The sequence below is a fragment of the Acipenser ruthenus genome, chromosome 23 (genome assembly GCF_902713425.1).
Source record: "Acipenser ruthenus chromosome 23, fAciRut3.2 maternal haplotype, whole genome shotgun sequence".
Classification (NCBI taxonomy): Eukaryota; Metazoa; Chordata; class Actinopteri; order Acipenseriformes; family Acipenseridae; genus Acipenser; species Acipenser ruthenus.
This window is the reverse complement of record NC_081211.1, coordinates 21,093,617-21,113,677: the sequence shown is the minus strand read 5'-3', so window position 1 is coordinate 21,113,677 and position 20,061 is coordinate 21,093,617. Positions and strand designations below refer to the sequence as shown.

General features: G+C 40.8%; 1 protein-coding gene across 2 annotated transcripts in view; it reads left to right on the top strand.

The window, feature by feature from the left end:
* LOC131699631 (testican-1-like) overlaps positions 1–20,061 on the top strand; it is a 164,787-nt gene that overhangs the window by 69,832 nt on the left and 74,894 nt on the right. For both annotated transcript variants that reach the window (XM_058996804.1, XM_058996803.1), the window contains exon 3: positions 4,626–4,671. In XM_058996804.1, coding sequence (XP_058852787.1) covers positions 4,626–4,671 — 46 coding nt within the window. The remainder of the gene's footprint in view (positions 1–4,625; positions 4,672–20,061) is intronic.

The window sequence follows — 20,061 nt, the reverse complement described above, 5'->3', positions numbered from 1 at the left end:
AAGCACATAACCCTCCAGCAGCAGAGTTTGTGCTCGTTGCTGTCAATCGCGTGATTTGTTAGGATATTGACATTAAGCTTTCGCAAAGAGATCTGAAGAGAGTGAAGTTTTATATTGCTATTGGGAGAGAGCACCCTTTGACAGCTGTGTTGTGCTGTGGGGAGAAATTCTGACAGATTGCAGTGACTGAAAAGTTAAGATAAGGCTGTATTTAAATCAAACTGCAAGAGTTGAGGATTTAGGGTTTCAGTGTTGTGCGTCACTTCAGCTTCTGCAGTGATGTGTAACCATTTCTTTTTTTTCCCCCTTTGCTTTCATATACAGGAAGTGGAGGTAAGTTCCTTTAATTATTGACTGTATGACCATTTAGAAAGGTTAGGGATCAATGAAACTTAGCAACATACATTCAGAATAATTATTATAGAAGAAGGTATCTGAGCAGGATAGACCACAGGGGTCTCCAATCCTGGTCCTGGAGAGCCCGTATCCTGCAGGTTTTATAGGTGTCTTTACGTCATTAGTGGCTAAAGATCTGGAACACGTGTTAATCTTGACTACTTAAGCCAATAATTGGTGCAATTAAGTAACTGAGAACTCGGTTGAAATGAAAACCAGCAGACCCAGTAGCTCTCCAAGACTGGGGTTGGAGATCCCTGGACCACATAGATGGAACATCTCATTTTCCTTTATTGACCTGTTGTATTGTATCAGTGACATACTGGGTCTGTCCATCTGAAGAGCTGAACTTACTACAGCACATTTCCTCCCAAAAACAAGCAGAAGCACTGGATTAACCCTGGAACAGAGGAAAGAACAACTACTATTATGCCACCTACTCCACTTTCAATCCCTGCAGTACTTTCCTCAACAGTTGATCTTTCATGGAGATACCCAATCCAAGCCAGACCAAACCATGCTTGTTTTTTTTTAATTTGATGAGATATAACATCAAGTAAACCTGCAGTCCTTGTTGTAAACTTGTAAACTCATCAATCAGAATCAAGTTTTTACAATGTCAAACAAATTATGTATCTACTGTATCAGGGCAAGTATGTACAGCATTCCAAAACAGGGCCCAGTAAAACACATTTGCAATATATGTCCTGAAAAGGGGCAGCTTTCATATCGTCTGATAAATGGAAGCTACTGTATGTTGCATATGAACATATGGTTTTCCACATGGCAGGTTACAATACCCATGGAGCCCAGTCTTCCCTTTGTTGATTTGGTTTGGTTTGGATGGGTATCACTAGGGCTGATAAGTTGAGTTGAGCCTTCTCCCGATTACCAGTGTTGTGCTGTAGATTAGGTTTTTTTTCAATTTTTGAATTGCTATAAACTGTAAAGCCAGCAGCATCCATCATACTTGCCATCTTCAAAGTCTGATTGAATCCCTCCCTCTGGCGACATCAGAACAGGACCTGTTGTGTGTGGCAGTAGCTGCATTTATGAAAAATGACATTTTTATGACTATTGCATTAACTGGCTTTATTCCTCTCCTGCTTGGCCAGGTGAAAAGTATCAATGACAATAGTGTGTAAATATCAATGTCATATATTTATAGTTTACCATACATTCAGTACACCTGTTGTGCACCTAACACTTTACACCTAGTATGCTTTTACTTTTTTCTTACACCAAGTATGCTCACCGTGCTCCAGCGACCCCTGTAGTCTGGTTGGGCACCTGCGGGCTTGCCTGTAAGATGCCCAGAGCTGCATTGTCCTCCGACGCTGCACCTCTGAGGTGGCTGCATGGTGGGCCTGCAGTGTGAAAAAGAAGCTGATGAAACACGCTTCGGAGGACAGTGTGTGTTCATCTTCGGCACTCCCGAGTCAGTGCAGGGGTGGTAGCGGTGAGCTGAGCCTAAAAATAATTGGCTTTTCCAAATTGGGAGAAAAAAATGATAAAAACAATTGGCGACTATTAAATAAAATAAAATAAATAAAATAAATAAAATAAATAAATGAATAAATGAATGAAACAGGTCCCTACAATTAAGTGTGTGTGTGTGTGTGTGTGTGTGTGTGTGTGTGTGTGTGTGTGTGTGTGTGTGTGCAGAAGCCCTACATCAGAACCAGTTTCAGAACAAAGAATCCTATGATGTAGTATTGAGAGTGTAGTATTAGCTGAAATCAATGCCTTTCATTAAAAGAAACTAAAGTTAAAGCCTAACATTGGAGATAGCACTGGAACAGAGAGTTTGAAACTGAGGGTGTAAGGGATTAGCCTCATACCAGAGAAAGGGCAATACAAAGAGGTTTTTCATCCAGGATTTTAGTCTTAATAGCCTTAAATTAGTTATATTATGTGGGCAGAATGTTTTAGAGTTAAGTATGATAATAAACTGTACTCCTTCATGTATTATGACGAGAACAATGCTGGCAATATAACCTGCCTTGTCCAACCAAGGTCCTCATGAATACGGGATATATTTAGTTTACACAATTGTTTTATTGGTTGCTATTTGTATTCATAGAGTGATTTACTGTCATCACAATTCAATCCATTACCATTACATATTCAGTAATGGTATTTTAACTATAAAGCAGCAAGACAATCTTTACATTGAAGTGAAGTGTGCAGGGATATCAATAGTTGAAATTTACAGACACATACACTGGCTAGACAAAGACGAAAACCTACTTAAATGCTTTTTATTGGCATCAAGTAACTCTGCCGCAAAGCCTGTTTAGTTTTGTGCCTTACATAGTAATGAATGAGTTTGGTTGTATCTGAATACCAACAGATGGTTTATTTGCGACAAAAGCTTTCTAAAGTAAAAGATGTATATCCTTGCAGCATTTACCTTTCTCTGCTTGGCTTAGAATTGCTGCTCAATTCCCATCTTCAACAATCAAAAGACTATTTTTATATAGTTATGTTCTCCACAAAATACATGTATTTTCTTTATTTCTGCAATACCATTGCACCATTTACTGAAATGTAGTTATCAATAGATGATTGCCAAATTTGACCCACTATCACTACTCCTTGATTGAGGAATTCTGTCATCTACAGCAATGCCGATTGGTCTAGTGTTATTGAACATTATTAAAAAAAATAAATAAATAAATGAATATCTAGGTCTTCACATAACCGTAAAAGCCAGGGACATTTTAAATAAAGCTACTGTCATGCAGCTGGAGAATTAAGGACTACCTTAACACTATAGTACCTAATCCTCTCTTGTATGGCTCTTTAGTAGCAACAGGTGGATGGAGCATGTCCAAGTTAGCCCGAATACCATGTTCAACTGAGTGGCATTGAAAGATATATGGAACCTCAGCGCTGTGATCAAATGTTCAGTCCCTTTGAGGGTATAACATAGCTGCAAGGTCAAGGTTATTCAATGTCATGAGGTGTCTTTTGAGAAATTCATTGCAAACTGTTCTATTTTATACAGTATAGTAAGTACCATAGCCATATGAAAAATAATTCAGCAGCAGGAAATGCAAGCAGTGGTGTCTGTTACTGGTTCAATATTTATTTAGTATTTTGCTGCCCCCATAGTTGGAGAAATAAGTCATTTATTTTAGAGTTGTTCTATATATTATATTTTCCACTGTGAGTATTGTGAAGGGCATTTTAGTTTGCTATTGAACGTTGCATACATCCAGTTTGGCTAGTGCTTTTGAAATCTTAACACAAAAGCCAGTCGAGATGGCTTTAATTATGCAATCTTGGCTCAGGTTAACATCCATGTATTTTTTAAAATTATTTGTTTGGCTTCATTCATTTATAACTTATGAACAGGGACTGCTCAACTCCAAAAATAAACTTGTGGAATCTCAGTTCATAACATTCACCGCGGATGCCTTGGTCAAAGGAAAATAACAGTTCCTGTGATTGCAAATGATACTGGTCTCCAGGAGAAATAAACATTATCATTTATGTACCATATTTTAGGGCACACAGGACTGTATTCTTAATACTTTTAGTACTTGTACCTTCAACCTTAAACTAAAACCTGTAATTCAGAGAAGATCCGAACGCAAAACCATTTTAGTATACTAATGGACGTAGTGTGTCCTTCAGTGTGAACAGTTTCACAACATGCTACTATTGTCTTTTATGGAACTGTACTAAGGTTAAATATGTGTATGATGCAAACATGAATATTTAACTTTAGTAAAAGTATTCCAGTTATGTGAAATATAACAGTAATGAGTTTTTAGGCTTATACATTTGCATACTTTATCAATTATAAATGAATGTGATGTCGTAAAAACGGATAGCAATTCAATATATTAGGAGACAGTATTTGATAATTACATAATGCTCTGTGATATTTACATCTCTAATGGAAAACTGCTGGTCTGTAACAGCAAGAAAAAGCTTTGATAGTTAAAGGTAAATAGTACTTGTATTGTCTAATTGTTTCACCGTTTCTGCATTTCACTCACTGGCACATAACAATTAACAAATAACAAACCTGTTAATATATATTTCACACATATTTTTTTTGTAAATAGTTTTTACATGCTGTATCAGTCATCGGCAATTGGAAGAATATCTATAAATTTTAAAAAAAAATGAAGTGCAATGCATTTATTAATTTATTGAGATGTATGTTATTTATCTTTGTTTTTCCCCGCACCTGAAATGATTTATTTCTATTACAGGATGACTATTTCAAAAACTGGAGCCCAAGCAAGCCATTTGACCAAGGTAGGATCATAAAGACTTTGTGTTACGTGTGCAGTGCATTTTGCTGAATGCAGTGTGCAACAGCAGTAAAAAGAAACAGCTCAGTTAAAGGTATCCAGTGGACACAAAAAAAATTGTTATGAACTATATGTTGCATACTTCAAAAGAAATCAGCACACCTGATCCAAAAAAATCCTTTCCAGGCATTCCATCACATTTTAAATTAATGATATAATATAGGGGACAAAATGAAAAACGGATAACGTATTGATAGATAACCATATCATATAAACTATCTGCAACAAGTTTCAATGCTGCACAGGGTTAAATGTTCACCACCTGTAGTAGTTGGCAGGCAGTCAATGGGCCTTGGATCAGCCTGCTGATCAAAGTTGGCATCTCAGAAGTGCTTCTGTATGATAAATAACAAAGCCAACAGACAAAAGCTTAAAAAAAAAAAAAAAAAATGAAACACAGACAATGCATGGGCCTTGAAACGTACACTTTAAAAATGTACGTCTGTCATTATGAAAATAGGGGTTATCAAGACAGACAAAAAGTATCAGTAAAAAGTTTTCTAGAAGAAAAGCAAATACTGCAGTATTATACTTGACACAATACATTTATATTCACCAAGCAAAAACCCTTTGGTAGGAATACACAATCACTGTGTTACAGCAGTTCCATGCATCACTGTAAAGTGATGGTAGCTAACAAAGTCGATCCTTAACCTGATGTACTCTTCCATTCGCTGTTTACACCTCAGATATGCAGTATGATAGTGTTGCACTTTGGTCCTTTTACATGGAGGGTCAAATTGCCATCACCCCTTCTTCAGCTTCATTCCTGTCAGTAACCAACCAGCTGATTTTAACTGACATGCTTTCAGACAGTAACATGCTTTGACCTAGAAGTCAATGTTGTAGTGAAAAGAAGAGCAATTTTGATTATGTTTACTTACAGTGTTACCGGTTTAAATATGTTTTTAATGTGTAATTTTTCTGAAGAAGCGCTAATAGTGGGCAGCAGTGCTTAATGCAGCTGAACAGGTGTGGGAAAGTGTGGGAAACTCTGACCTTGGATATGTATCATATTTAACCCCCATACCCCCCCCCCCAAAACGATGAGCTCTATTAGAAATGGATTTAATGCAGCAAATGCAGACCACCTCCTACATATTCATTTGTGGTCAAATTAAGACCTACGGCATTTTCTATTTTTCAAGGAGGAAAAAAAAAGCAAGGTCACTCATTTTTCCCACTGGAGTGACTGATGCCTGTCACTCTTTCACTGGGGTATTCTTTTCTTTTCAAAAGGAAATAAGGTCTTTGTTCGCGGTAATGCATTGACCCTTGTGCATCTCCACTGGGGTTCTTTATCGCATTAATTCAATTGCAAATCAAAGGAGCAAAAGACAATCTTACTGTCTGCAAGCAGGGTAATGAATCCTCTAGAAGCGGCCATTGGATTAACCAACTGCCTGATCTGTGGACCCACCTGAACAAATAGACTGCAGTTTATTAGTCTGGTTATTTACAGGTATTGTGTAGTTTCCCTTTATATTGGTGTGACAGGAATGGCTGAGGGTCTGACGTCACGGCAGAAGCAGGGACAACAAAACCAAAAAGGTATTGTGCAGTGGCGCGGGCGCCGTTTTATTTAATGAATCCAAAAAAATAAATAAAATATTCAAACAGAAAACAGTCGCTCACAGAGCAAAATAAAAGGGTAAACAAAAACAAATCACGAACACAAAATCCAAAATAAATAAACCATACACCATACAGGTCAGGCTGGGCAGTCGCTGTCACTGTTCCTGTAGGCTATGCTTTAGTTTCGTTTTTAAATAAACCTTCTCTCGCTCTCCGTCTCTATCACCCACCCCGAACTAGAGAGCTGCAGGCTTTTATTAAGGTGAACCATCTCCCAATTAGCAACAAAATTAATCCCGTAATTAATTCGGGAGATGGTTCACCTTCTGCACGAGTTTATTAATTATTACTCCTGGCAGAGGACGAGCACCGATCTCGCCTCTGCCAGGACACGTTTTAAAAATAAACGAAACAATAACAAACATACGGCGCTCGCCGTCATGTATACAATAAAACATACGGCGCTCGCCGACAAATACAATAAATCATAATAAACAAAAACAATACTTTGCACAGGGGCGGAGGATGAACCCTCGTTCTAAAAATAACACAAAACAATGTACAGGGCTGCTCGCCCTGTTACATATCCCCCTCCTTGTGCGAAGCACACATGGCCCCAACGGCCACCTCCCCCCTCAGTCTCAATGTCCTGGGAGAGGGGGAAGCAAGTTGCTTCTGGGGGGTGGCCATGGTGGAATCTCCAGCACCCCCCAATTCTTCGTGGCCGACAGCTCCCTCTTCCGGGGCTCCCTCCACACTCTGTCCTGCCGCGAAATTGCGGCTGGGGGAGCTGGTCTCCTGACCTTCCCCCTCCTCTTCATGGCCAGCAGTTCCCCTCCGTGGGGCTCTGGCCACACAAACTCCTGCCGCGAAAGTGCGGCTGGGGGAGCTGGTCTCCTGACCTCCCCCCCCTTCTTCATAGCCGGCAGTTCCCCTCCGTGGGGCTCCGACCACATTATCTCCGGCCGCGAAAGTGCGGCTGGGGGAGCTGGTCTCCTGACCTCTCCCCCTTTCTTCATGGCCGGCAGCTCCCCTCCGTGGGGCTCCGACCACAGTGTAGGGACCCCAGGTGAAGCAGGATCCCTGGCGACCCCAGGCGACGGCAGCGGACCCTCGGGAGGCGACGGCAGCGGACCCTCGGGAGGCGACGGCAGCGGACCCTCGGGAGGCGACGGCAGCGGACCCTCGGGAGGCGACGGCAGCGGCAGCGGACCCTCGGGAGGCGACAGCAGCGGACCCTCGGGAGGCGACGGCAGCGGACCCTCGGGAGGCGACGGCAGCGGACCCTCGGGAGGCGACGCAGGACCGGCAGCAACCCTAGGAGACGCAAGGGAGACACAGGCGACCCAAGGCGATGCTGACGGCGGGAGGGGAGCCCCTGGCCATGAAGGCGGCAGCAGGAGCTCCACTTCTCCCAATGGTGGTGGTGGAGATAGAGGTAGCTCCTGCTCCTCTCCTCCTGACGGTAAAGGTGGCAGGGGCTCCTCCTCTTCTGGCGGCCAAGGCTTCTCCCCTTCTGGCGGCCAAGGCGGCAGGGCTTCCTCCCCTTCAGGCGGCCAAGGCGGCAGGGCTTCCTCCCCTTCAGGCGGCCAAGGCAGCAGGGCTTCCTCCCCTTCAGGCGGCCAAGGCGGCAGGGCTTCCTCCCCTTCAGGCGGCCAAGGCGGCAGGGCTTCCTCCCCTTCAGGCTGCAGGGCTTCCTCCCCTTCAGGCTGCGAAGGCGGCAGGGCTTCCTCCCCTTCAGGCTGCGAAGGCGGCAGGGCTTCCTCCCCTTCAGGCTGCGAAGGCGGCAGGGCTTCCTCCCCTTCAGGCTGCGAAGGCGGCAGGGCTTCCTCCCCTTCAGGCTGCGAAGGCGGCAGGGCTTCCTCCCCTTCAGGCTGCAAAGGCGGCAGGGCTTCCTCCCCTTCAGGCTGCAAAGGCGGCAGGGCTTCCTCCCCTTCAGGCTGCAAAGGCGGCAGGGCTTCCTCCCCTTCAGGCTGCGAAGGCGGCTCCTCCCCTTCTGGCAGCGAAGGCGGCTCCTCCCCTTCTGGCAGCGAAGGCGGCTCCTCCCCTTCTGGCAGCGAAGGCGGCTCCTCCCCTTCTGGCAGCAACAGGGAAACCAGCAGGCATGTTCCCTCTGCTGGCGGTGGTGGAAGCGGAACCAGCAGGCATGCTCCCTCTGCTGGTGGTGGTGGGAGCAACACACAGTCCTCCCATGGAGACGGAGGTGGCACCAGCAGGTATTCTCCCTCTGCTGGTGGTGGGAGTGACACGTCGTTCTCCCACGGCAGTGGAGGTGGAACCAGCAGGTATGCTCCCTCTGCTGGCGGAGGTGGGAGCGACACACAGTCCTCCCATGGAGACTGAGGTGGCACCAGCAGGTATGCTCCCTCTGCTGGCGGAGGTGGGAGCGACTCACAGTCCTCCCACGGCGGTGGAGGTTGAACCAGCAGGTATGCTCCCTCTGCTGGTGGAGGTGGGAGCGACTCACAGTCCTCCCATGGAGACGGAGGTGGCACCAGCAGGTATGCTCCCTCTGCTGGCGGAGGTGGGAGCGACTCACAGTCCTCCCATGGAGATGGAGGCGGCACCAGCAGGTATTCCCCCTCTGCTGGCCGGTACCTGGGCTGTGGACCTTCGGCCTTCCCCTTCTTGGGCCGTGGACGCACCGACTCCCCCCTCTCGGGCCGTGGACGCACCGACTCCCCCCTCTCGGGCCGTGGACGCACCGACTCCCCCCTCTCGGGCCGTGGACGCACCGACTCCTCCCTTTTAGGCGCAGGACGTTCGGGCTCCTCCCTTTTAGGCGCAGGACGTTCGGGCTCCTCCCTTTCAGGCGCAGGACGTTCGGGCTCCTCCCACTCAGGCGCAGGACGTTCGGGCTCCTCCCACTCCAGGTCCGTGTTCCCTCTCTGCCTCCTTCTCCTCACCTTCCGCTCTCTCCCCTCTCGCTCCTGGTAGACCCAGTCGACCATCTGGGTCATCCTCTCCAAGGCCTCTATGAGCCCTGGATATCCTCTGGTGATGGCTTTTTTCTGAACTTCTGGCTCCAGCCTAACGAAGTCCAAGAGGATATCCAGGTTGCTGTCCCCCAGCAGATGTCTCCCCTCTGTTTTTAACCACAGCGGGGCGCTGGGGTCCCTCAGCCAGCTCTCATACCTTTCCATCCTTCTCTGGAGAGGTGGCCTCTGTGGAGCACTTTCCCTCTGGTAGTGCCTCACTTCTGTGAAGTGCAGGCACCACGAAGCTTCCTCCAACCTCTTTCCTCCCATCTTCCTTCCTCCTCTTCACTCCACCCAATCAAAAAACGAGAAACAAAAAATGAAAAAGATGCAGTACCCTACTTCTGCCTGCGTCCTGGAGGCGCTGCGATCCCACGCAGGACACCACGTGTGGCAGGAACGGACGAGTGGTCTGACGTCACGGCAGAAGAAGGGACAACAAAAACAAAAAGGTATTGTGCAGTGGCGCGGGCGCCGTTTTATTTAATGAATCCAAAAAAATAAATAAAATATTCAAACAGAAAACAGTCGCTCACAGAGCAAAATAAAAGGGTAAACAAAAACAAATCACGAACACAAAATCCAAAATAAATAAACCATACACCATACAGGTCAGGCTGGGCAGTCGCTGTCACTGTTCCTGTAGGCTATGCTTTAGTTTCGTTTTTAAATAAACCTTCTCTCGCTCTCCGTCTCTATCACCCACCCCGAACTAGAGAGCTGCAGGCTTTTATTAAGGTGAACCATCTCCCAATTAGCAACAAAATTAATCCCGTAATTAATTCGGGAGATGGTTCACCTTCTGCACGAGTTTATTAATTATTACTCCTGGCAGAGGACGAGCACCGATCTCGCCTCTGCCAGGACACGTTTTAAAAATAAACGAAACAATAACAAACATACGGCGCTCGCCGTCATGTATACAATAAAACATACGGCGCTCGCCGACATAAATACAATAAATCATAATAAACAAAAACAATACTTTGCACAGGGGCGGAGGATGAACCCTCGTTCTAAAAATAACACAAAACAATGTACAGGGCTGCTCGCCCTGTTACAATTGGACTCTTATCTCCAGATGTCAAAGTTCAGCTATTAATGGTTTCTATAGGTGTGTTTAACAATATTTTCCAATACATAACCCAGTCAATCATAATTAGAGTTGCAGGTGTTCTGTAAACATACAAGTGTTACTGAACACCCCTTGACTTTTATAACAGTTAGTGTTGCTACAGTCTATGAACTGCATATTGTTACAATTTCCTTTGGGTCTCACAGTAGTTTTTATATTTGTATCCAAATGTAATGGGTCAAACGCATGACTATACCACAATTGTGCAGTATAAAACATGAATACCTTTTTTACTAATACAATGTAACATGACCAAAAATAGTTTGTTCTATTGCCCACAAACTGGCCACTCTAGTGGCCAATAGTCAAATATCTATTGCCCTCTGAATTCACGTAGCAGCCCTCGGACTTTGCAGGTTTAATAACACAGAGAATGGCTGCAGTTTTCACACTTGGGTTGAAAAAGTGAGAAAAAGGCCACTGCCATTATTGTCCACTGTCACTTTTTCAACCCTCGGGGCAACAGGTTTCCCTCTAAAACCTCAACTCCAGATTGTATTTGTGTAATATTTGAATTCAAATAATGTCAAATAATGTATGCCATAACATTTACCATATGCTAATCTGACCCAGGTAAGGTAAACTGATTCTGAATCAGGTGCTATGAACCTATCAACAAAGCCTATCCTATTGCTAAAAACAAAGCCTATCCTATTGTGTGTGTGCATGTGTGTGCGTGTGTGTGTATGTGTGTCTGTGTCAGTGTGTGTGTGTTAGTGTGTGTGTGTGTGTGTGTGTGTCAGTGTGTATGTGTGTATTTTCTTATTCTATTGAAGAAATAAAGATCAGCATGCAGCACAGCTCCATATCAATTTGCTCACCAAGTACTCAACCCCACAATTCTGTACACTGGCTAATAAATGACTACATTCTCGCAAATTTATTTTGAGAACAAATGATTCTGTTACCTGGCATCCCAACCCTGCTGTAAGCTTTTGTGATTCCCTAAAACACATTCCCATCATTTTTTACAAAGGGCACTTGTTTAAGTTTGATAATAATCCCCCTTGTTTGATTAATTGTCATAAACGGACGCATGCCTGTATTCAGCCCAGTCGAAGAGTCTCAATTTCTTTCTATTGATCTAACCTTCTCTATGGAACCAACAGATCCATAGTACTAGCTTCCAGCTGAGGGAGATCCATCCTTTATTTCAACTGTAGCCCCTCAGCTGATAATGTCATGGGTATGGGCAATGAACCAATAAAAAAATAGATCTCTAATGGTTTATTAGGCATATACAGCCTGAAAAACAAGGATTCCGGCTGGTCTGGTGGTTGTGGGGAGGAGGATGTTTTTTTAGGGTTGCGTAAATCAATGGAAATATGAACTCAAAGAATTGTGGTCTAGCAATGCCATTGGCTTAATCATTACTTGAATGGGAGATTCCAAGAGCATCTGAGTGCTGGATAAAAAAGAAATGGTGAGCACTCCCTCCTGGGACTGAACCTAATCAGAGACCCTGTTTGAGCTGATCGATGTGCTATCTTTCTGATGAGATAATAGCCCTATGAGCACAGAACATACCATTTCAAAGAAGAGAAGGGGAGTTTAACCATAGGCTACTGTAAATTCCATGGGTAAAATCATATTCATAGCAATTATGTGTGCTAAATAACAGAATATTAGTATATTGCTTTTGCAACCATTTAGGATGCATGGAGTCCAATTGGTAGCCTCAGATTTTGGGCTTTGATAGTTCTCTGATCACGAGGAGTCCTGATCTGCAACTAAGTTCTAGATCTGAGTAATGATACTGTATATTTTAAAATGCAAAGTTCATCATGATATTTTTTCAAAAATGAACATGCTTGAAAGTGGGAATAGCTTTAAGGAAATAACCTCCTTACACACTAATTCCGGATTTTGTACATTCATGGTAAATCAGGCAAAAGATATCCTCATCTTTCTGTCTAAACTTCAATAATCTCAACCTAGCATTGGTAGCAGTTCCTTGTTGCCTGACCAGCTCTGTGTGCAAACAGGGTCAGGCATCTTATCCTCAGAGCAGTGCTGGAGTTCGGACCTGTTCAGGCTGATTAGCATTGTTGACTACACTGATTAAACAGAGTTTGTGTTATTTTGAAAGAGCCTGAGATATTCCACCCACATAACACAGGATACATCTCATTGCATCTCATGGGCTCTGTTAAGGTCAGTGAATTGCTTCATAGTTGGACAAACCAACCACTGGTTCTTGCAATGGTACCATAATTACAGATGAAGTAACATAAAACATTTTAGTACCATGGATTTTGTTATCTCCTGTAAATGTGCATAATATTTATATTTAATCAGTTTTTTACCCCATGCTATGTGATTTTGAATGTGTTGGTATTTTCTTGCCCTTGGATCAGTGAGTTACAAAGTGTTTTAGGGAGAGGGGGTGTTACTGGTACACCCTACTGCACCCCTAGTAATCAGTTCTTTACTCGCGTTTCCTCCGAGACAGCCCAAAAGGTTAAAATATGCTGGTGACTTCATTTAGCATACCAAATATCCATGAGTGCAGAACAGGTAATAAATGACGAGTAAGAATATTTACCATGGGAAATTGAGCAGATACATACAATATTATACAAACATAGATGTATACTCCTTTAAGCAAGAAATGGCAATCCACAGGTCATTGAGAGAGAAGAAATTGTGACAATTTTGCAGTATAAAATCTAGTTAGTGTTCAATTAATTTTACCTATTGTTTTAATGGTTAAAGCTTATGTCCGATTAGTACATCTAAATGACAACTTTCTAAACACTCAGTCCAGAGCCACACTTGAATGAAACGGTTCCACCCTTAATATCTACAATAGCACACCGAGGATTTCATAGACTTACAGTTGTGTAAAGGCTAAGCTGTCATAAGTTGTGATTGACGTTTGACTGACAGGGTGGTATACATTGATATAGTTCCATACCAAGACTTTTTGAGCTCCTTATCCCAGCTGTCGAGTATGGGGATATCCTTTAACATGCAACCCTCAATCAGAATGGTTGAGAAGTGACACTTTCTTCAGTCATCTATGCAGGATTGACTTTACCTTTATCTGGGACACTCCTCATTGCCTTCTTCATTATTGCCTAGTGTCCCTATGCATTGTGCATTGTTATGTATACTGCAGTACTACAGAATTCCACGGGGACTGTTATATTCCCTATAGTCTGAGCCTTAATGAAAGACCATACTGGAGCTGTGTTTGTGATTGCAATCTTATTTTCTGTAGATGCAATCTTATTTTTTAAGATGCACATATGAACATAATCTAAACTCTAATAACACCGAGTGCTGAGCAAAAAAAAAAAATGGCTCAAATACCTGCCTCTGTAAATTGTTTTATTTGCATAGAATTTTAATATTGTTTTTTTTTTTTTTACCACATAACACTGTCTGGTGGAAGAATATTTTACATGCCATGATTTTTAAACCATATTTTACTCAAATTAATGATTCTCAAACTCAGCTTTATGCAGTATATTGTTCCAAAAACCTTCCTCCACCTGGTACCCACTTACTGGAACACATTCCATATTTGCCAGTTTTTAAATTGTTGGAGACTTTTTTTGTAAATGTAGTGCTTTTGAGAGGTGAGGAGCAATGGTGTGGATCGTTGTTTAGCTAAGATGGCTTAGGCTACAAAGTATTGTGGAACTGTATTTAGAATTATGGAAATGATTAAATTAAAATAAAATCAATGGTACAAACCTTAATACAACTTGCATAGAAGATTATAGTTAAGACAGCTGGTGCTGAAGGATCCTGGTATGGTTTAAAATGTCAAAAAGAGCCAGACTGAAGGGATGTCCTGCTCATAGAATCAGATGATTCTATGAGCAGGAGACATTTCAGAGTCAAAACTCAACTTCTGGTTATACTTGGGCCAAGGGAATCACAATTAGCTCATCTCCGATCCAATAATTCTTCTAAAGCCGCATGCCTAATTTGTTTGCTTGCACAAGCCTTGTTCTCCAGTGTCAAACCCCATTCTCTGGACTATCGGCCAACATTTCTAATTAAAAATGAAAAACATTAGCAGACTATCACAGGTCCCCAGAATACACCGAGCTACATGACAACTAGCTTTAGCTTAATCTCTAAAAACCTATAAGATGACATTGTTCTGTGTTTGTATTTTTGGGGGCTGGTAGAGGAACCTGACTTTCTTTATCACCCTTGCCTTTCTGCTTGGGCCACATGACTCTCACAGGCACTAATGTCCCAATAAGTAAATGACCCAGATAAAAATATTGAAGTCTATTCAACTGACCTTGCATTAATTAATTTTGCCAAAAAATAACAACCGTTTAATAGAGTGTAAGGATTGAAAATGAGATTGTGTTGTGAGTCATATCTGTTGGAAGCAGTAACACACAAAGAAGCTTCAAGGCTGTGGTAAAAAGAATACAGACACAAGCAAAGATGATAAAGTAATGGGGATACTTGTCGCCTTTAATAGCTATTAATGCAGGGAAAAGTTTAAGGTCATAACTTTAGAGGATCTAATGAGACAGAATATGTAATGAGAGAGCAAGCATTAGCTAAATAAATGCATATATAACAAGTATTATTATACTCTGTGGTTTCAGATTTATCATATAGCAGTTTTTATGCTTACAATAGCCAAATATATGTTTGTCCACAATACAAATTACAATACATATTTTTATTCTAGAAAGCCATAGTACTGACTATGTATCTAAATTGAATCTGATCTGATCACTAGGGATATGTTTTTCCACTCTTCTCAACTGATAACTTCCTAAATGCAGAATTGCATTCAGAATTTGAGATCAGGGCTATGGACCAATAACCTTGATGTTTCCACCCCAGAGTTAAAACATTTCTGCATGCAAATAATACATAAATGAATAGAGGGTGTATGTGCATATTGAGCATTATTACTTTTACCATGCCAGTACATCTGTGATTCTAAAAAAAAACATATTTGTTCAGATTTAGCAAAAGGATTTGAAACCAATCTGTCTGTTGCCTATTGAATAACAGGACACTTGATTGAATGTAAGCTGTGAATGGTGCATTGAAAAGTGCTAAACACTGCTTTTGCAAACCTTGCACAATTGTCAGTCTTGAAAAAAAAATAAAAAAAAAAACTTTTCAACTTCCCTAGCTGTGTGCACTGAAGCTGGCATCCTATCAATGCAGAATGGATAAAATAAATAGGTTTTGCGAATCATTAATTGATGTCTTGCATGGATATATACATTCTCTATCTGCCTCTGATGGGTTCTGCTTTGCAATTTTACACTTGGGCTGCCTGAGCTAGCATTTCTACATGCTTTAGAAGGTGAAGGACTGCATACATCCCATGTTTTTGTATTAAATCAGCAAACCAAATTAGGAACACATTATATCTGTCCTTTCTGTTTCAATGCATTTTTGAAATCCTTATAAATAGACACAGACTGCTTTTTGTACTGATCTTATACAGGGGATGGGCAGCAATCTCAGAACAGCTGCCATAATACTATCAATAGAGGGCAAACATAAAAATCAATTACAGGACACATGCATTGATAATAGGTGTTGCTAATGTTAACCTGTTTTAGAAGTACACTGCAGAAGGCACTAGCCAAAAAGTTTGTCTAACTGACTTGGTTTCTTATAATTTTATTCCAAAGTATCCCCAACACTACCTAGAGTTTGAAAAGTGTTTAACAAACCATGGTCTCCTTTGTTAAAGCTGTCCATGTATAAAAGTAGCATGCCATTGATCCAAGTAATTGAAAGAAAGAGTCAAAGTCGAAATGCTATAGATGCATTTTAACTTGCATGTTTTTTTTATTCAAACACCTGGGGTTCTTGATAGAGCAATCTGCTCTTTGTGTAATAACTGATCTCTCCAAAGAGACGGGGGAACATTTCCCTCTAATGTTTCTAATTAGAGGTTTACAAAAATGTGAATTGCAGACGTTCTCTTTACAATGATTCAGCCCTTTCGAGCTGCAATCATTGCATGGTAGGGTGACCGGTTGGCTGAGTTCCGTTTTGCTATTTAATAATTATTACGCTTATCAAACATATTTTTTATGTTCATTCTGTAATTTTGAAATACAGCTCTATACTATTTTTCACTATTTGGGGGTAATACATTGTAATTACTAATGTATAATTTGATACATTGATTGACTGATCACATGTTGAATTACACATGATGCTTCTCTTAATTTATTGTTTTTTAACATGTGAGCACATTTCTACTGCTACATATTTTTGAATTGATGCCAAGGGTTTTTTATTATTTTTTTACATAAAACAATGTTCTCAGCTGTTTCTGCCAGATCCTTTTAAAGTCTCTCCAGAGCTGAAAGTGGGGTGCTTGCATTAAACACAGCTAATTAAATACACTTCTAATTTATTCTAATCCTCAGATTTGTGGCTGTAATGGTCCATATTATTGAAGCAATGTACAGCTACATTTTAATATGTGATCTATGCTGATAGACATAATCAAGAGACTTGATCTGTTGAGCTGTCCGTGGTGCTGAACCAGCAGCCCTCAAGTGCTTGGGCTGAGAGACTTGCACACTTTCACGTGCTGATTTGCATGGAACGCAGGCGTCATCACACATCTGCCTTAGAGATCTGCCAAGTGTTTAACCTGTAGTATTTTGTATTTAATCATATCCTGATGTAACTATCACTATTATCTGCTGTATTATTGAATTGTGGTTTGTCACACTTGTACTTTGCTTGAACAAAAGTTATTGTATTTCTTGCTCTTATTGTATTACTTGTATTGTAACACTTGAAATGTATTTGCTTACGATTGTAAGTCGCCCTGGATAAGGGCGTCTGCTAATAAATAAATAAATAAATAATAATAATAATAATAATAATAATAATAATAATAATAATAATAATAATAATAATAATAATAATAATACACTGTTGTGCCTTAGATGATGCTGCAGATTTAAACTTGAATACTTAATACTAGTTGGTTGAGGATGTAGCTGATGGTAACAGTAATTTAGGATCAAGCGTTTTAAACAACCCTGTTTTTTTTTTTTTTTTTAGGCTGATGTATTACATGAGGGTTGGGAAGCATTGACTTTAAACCTAAGTTTTAGGGTTTTTTTAAAACTGCAAACTCATTTCATCAAACCTGCCTGACTGTTGTGCAAAGCATGGCACATCAAAGTCTACATTTGCATCTGTTTAGTCTAGGGATTTAGCGGGTGTAGAGGAATAAACTAAACAAATAACAAATAAGCCAATTGTTGACAGTGTTAGCAACATATTTTATATGTTAAATTTAATTCCATGCAGCATTACTGCAAAGCTTGCAAAATGATTGCAAAAAGTGACTCCAAAATCAAATCTGTGCCTCTCTACTTGTCAGCTTGAGCTGACCAGACGTTGACAGAGATCAGACCTTTAAAATATACTGCACAAAACACCAACTGAATGGCATGGCTCTAATCACAAAGCTGAGATCTTTAAGCTTGTTTTTTTAAATGTAGTAATCTTTATAGTAAGCTGTTTAAAGGAATCAGGTTTGAAATAATACAGTTTAATTTGTATTTGTATTATGTTTCTTGTTTAGAATAGTATATCACTTTCTGCTTATAACTGGGTTTATACAAATATCTAAAAATAAGGACGTGTCAATGGAAACCTTTGAAACACATTAACCACTGGTGCAGGTCTATCACCTATAATTATCTCCAAGGGATATTTCCCTGTGTATTAGATAGCTTTTCTGCTTAGTAAAATCTGGGTTATGGCTTATTCCAGATTTTTTTTTTTATTATTTAATCAAAATGCAGTAAAGTACATTAAATTCTTTCTGTGAAATGTCACCAACTAAAATGAATGATGAGATGTATGTGAAATAAACATAATTTACATAAGGCATGTATGATATATACATTTATATTAAATACATATTAAATAAATATGATTTAAACTTCATAAAATGTTCTTCGCGTTCAGTATTTTAACTGAGGCAGGTAAAAGTTATTTATTTTCAAAGTTATAGCTGAAAATAGTTTCTGTTTTGTTGTCATTTCAAAGCTTTCCTGTTAATGATTTATAAGCAAGTGAAGGCGACTGTTTACCTTGTCTCTCCTTGTTTATTTTATACACTGTCAGGGAAACAGAACATTTTTCACTGTCCATTTTCTCTAGGACCATGCATTGCACCATAAACTTTGAAATTAGAAATTAGGAAATGGCAAAGAGTTTGGCTGATCTAGCCTTCATTATACTGTCAATGACTGGAACCTGGAACTGAAGGGCATACAGAACAACTTGGTACCATTACAAACACCATAAAAAGGCTCTTTGGAGTTACCATCAAAACACCTTTCAGTAAGAGAGTATGCTTAATCTTTTAGCTTGTAGATTTCATCCTCCAAATGCTTTTTCCTTCATTTTGCAAATCTGTTAATTTATCTGTAATAGGTAAAAGGAATCGATGTTGTGTTTGGAAAGTCACTGTGGAATATCTTTGAGATATTGATAGATATGTAGGCGATAACTGACTGCCATTACAGTACAAGTGGACATCAAAACACCTTCCAGGCACAGATTACAATTATTCAGCACATTTTCGCAAATGCTTATCTTCATAAACACTTTCACATCAATTTCTCTGTAGTATGTTATGGCCTAGCAGATTATAATACACTTTTTTGGTTATACATACTTACTCTCAAGGGTTAGCAAGGCATTGGTATCTTATGTTGTAAAGTAAAAATAAATAAATAAAGATGACACATTTCAGCACTCCAGAGTTCAGAGTCTTCAGTCTTGTTCTGGCAGCAGAGGTCTAGCAGCAGTACGCTTTTCAGTTACACAGATTGATGGCAACACAGTATGATGCAGCTGCTACTTGTTTCCTAAGGACAACACTGAGGCCACTGGAGATGGAATTACTCCTGGTGGCCAACAATGTCCAGGTGATCTCCAGCCTGCATAGCAAAGCTGACATCTCTTGACCCTCAGTGCATGCCTGCCTCCATCCAAAGCACCATCCTTCATGGATGGAGTTACGAGCAGCCTTATCTGGGTGACAGTGATGGAAGAGATAGCTGAGACATGGTGTCAGACTGTGCAGTTCATTTAAATCAGAGACAGGGTTAGGAATAACTTAGGTTGGAAGACAAAAGGAGCCATACATCAGCTGGCAGCAGCTTTGAATGCCAGTTTGAACTGAAATTGAACAGGACCTGAAGACATGGCACCTGTCTTGAATCCTTAACAGAACTAAAGCCCGGAATCAATGGAAGAAACCAGTTCATCCCTCAAGAAATGGGTTTTAAAAGTAAACAGCACAAGACCATTCACTGGCTTTTTGAACTTACCTGATTCTGTTTTGTTAGGTACGTAGATAAAATGAAAACACATTTCTCAGTTTGAAATACAACACGCTTCAATCTCCACAAGGAGACATCAAGGAGTTTTATTAACAGATAAAGCAGAATAATTTCACAGCAGCAAGTGCTGCCGGCTGCTGATCTTATATGAAAAAAGAATCTGTGTATAAAAAGAATCTTGTGAATATTTAATAATTGCACTCTAACCTTTTAGCTACTTATACAATATACTATAATACCTTGTTGCTTCTTATTAGAAACAAACACCCTAGTCTACATGTATCTATATCATGTAAAATTGAAGTACC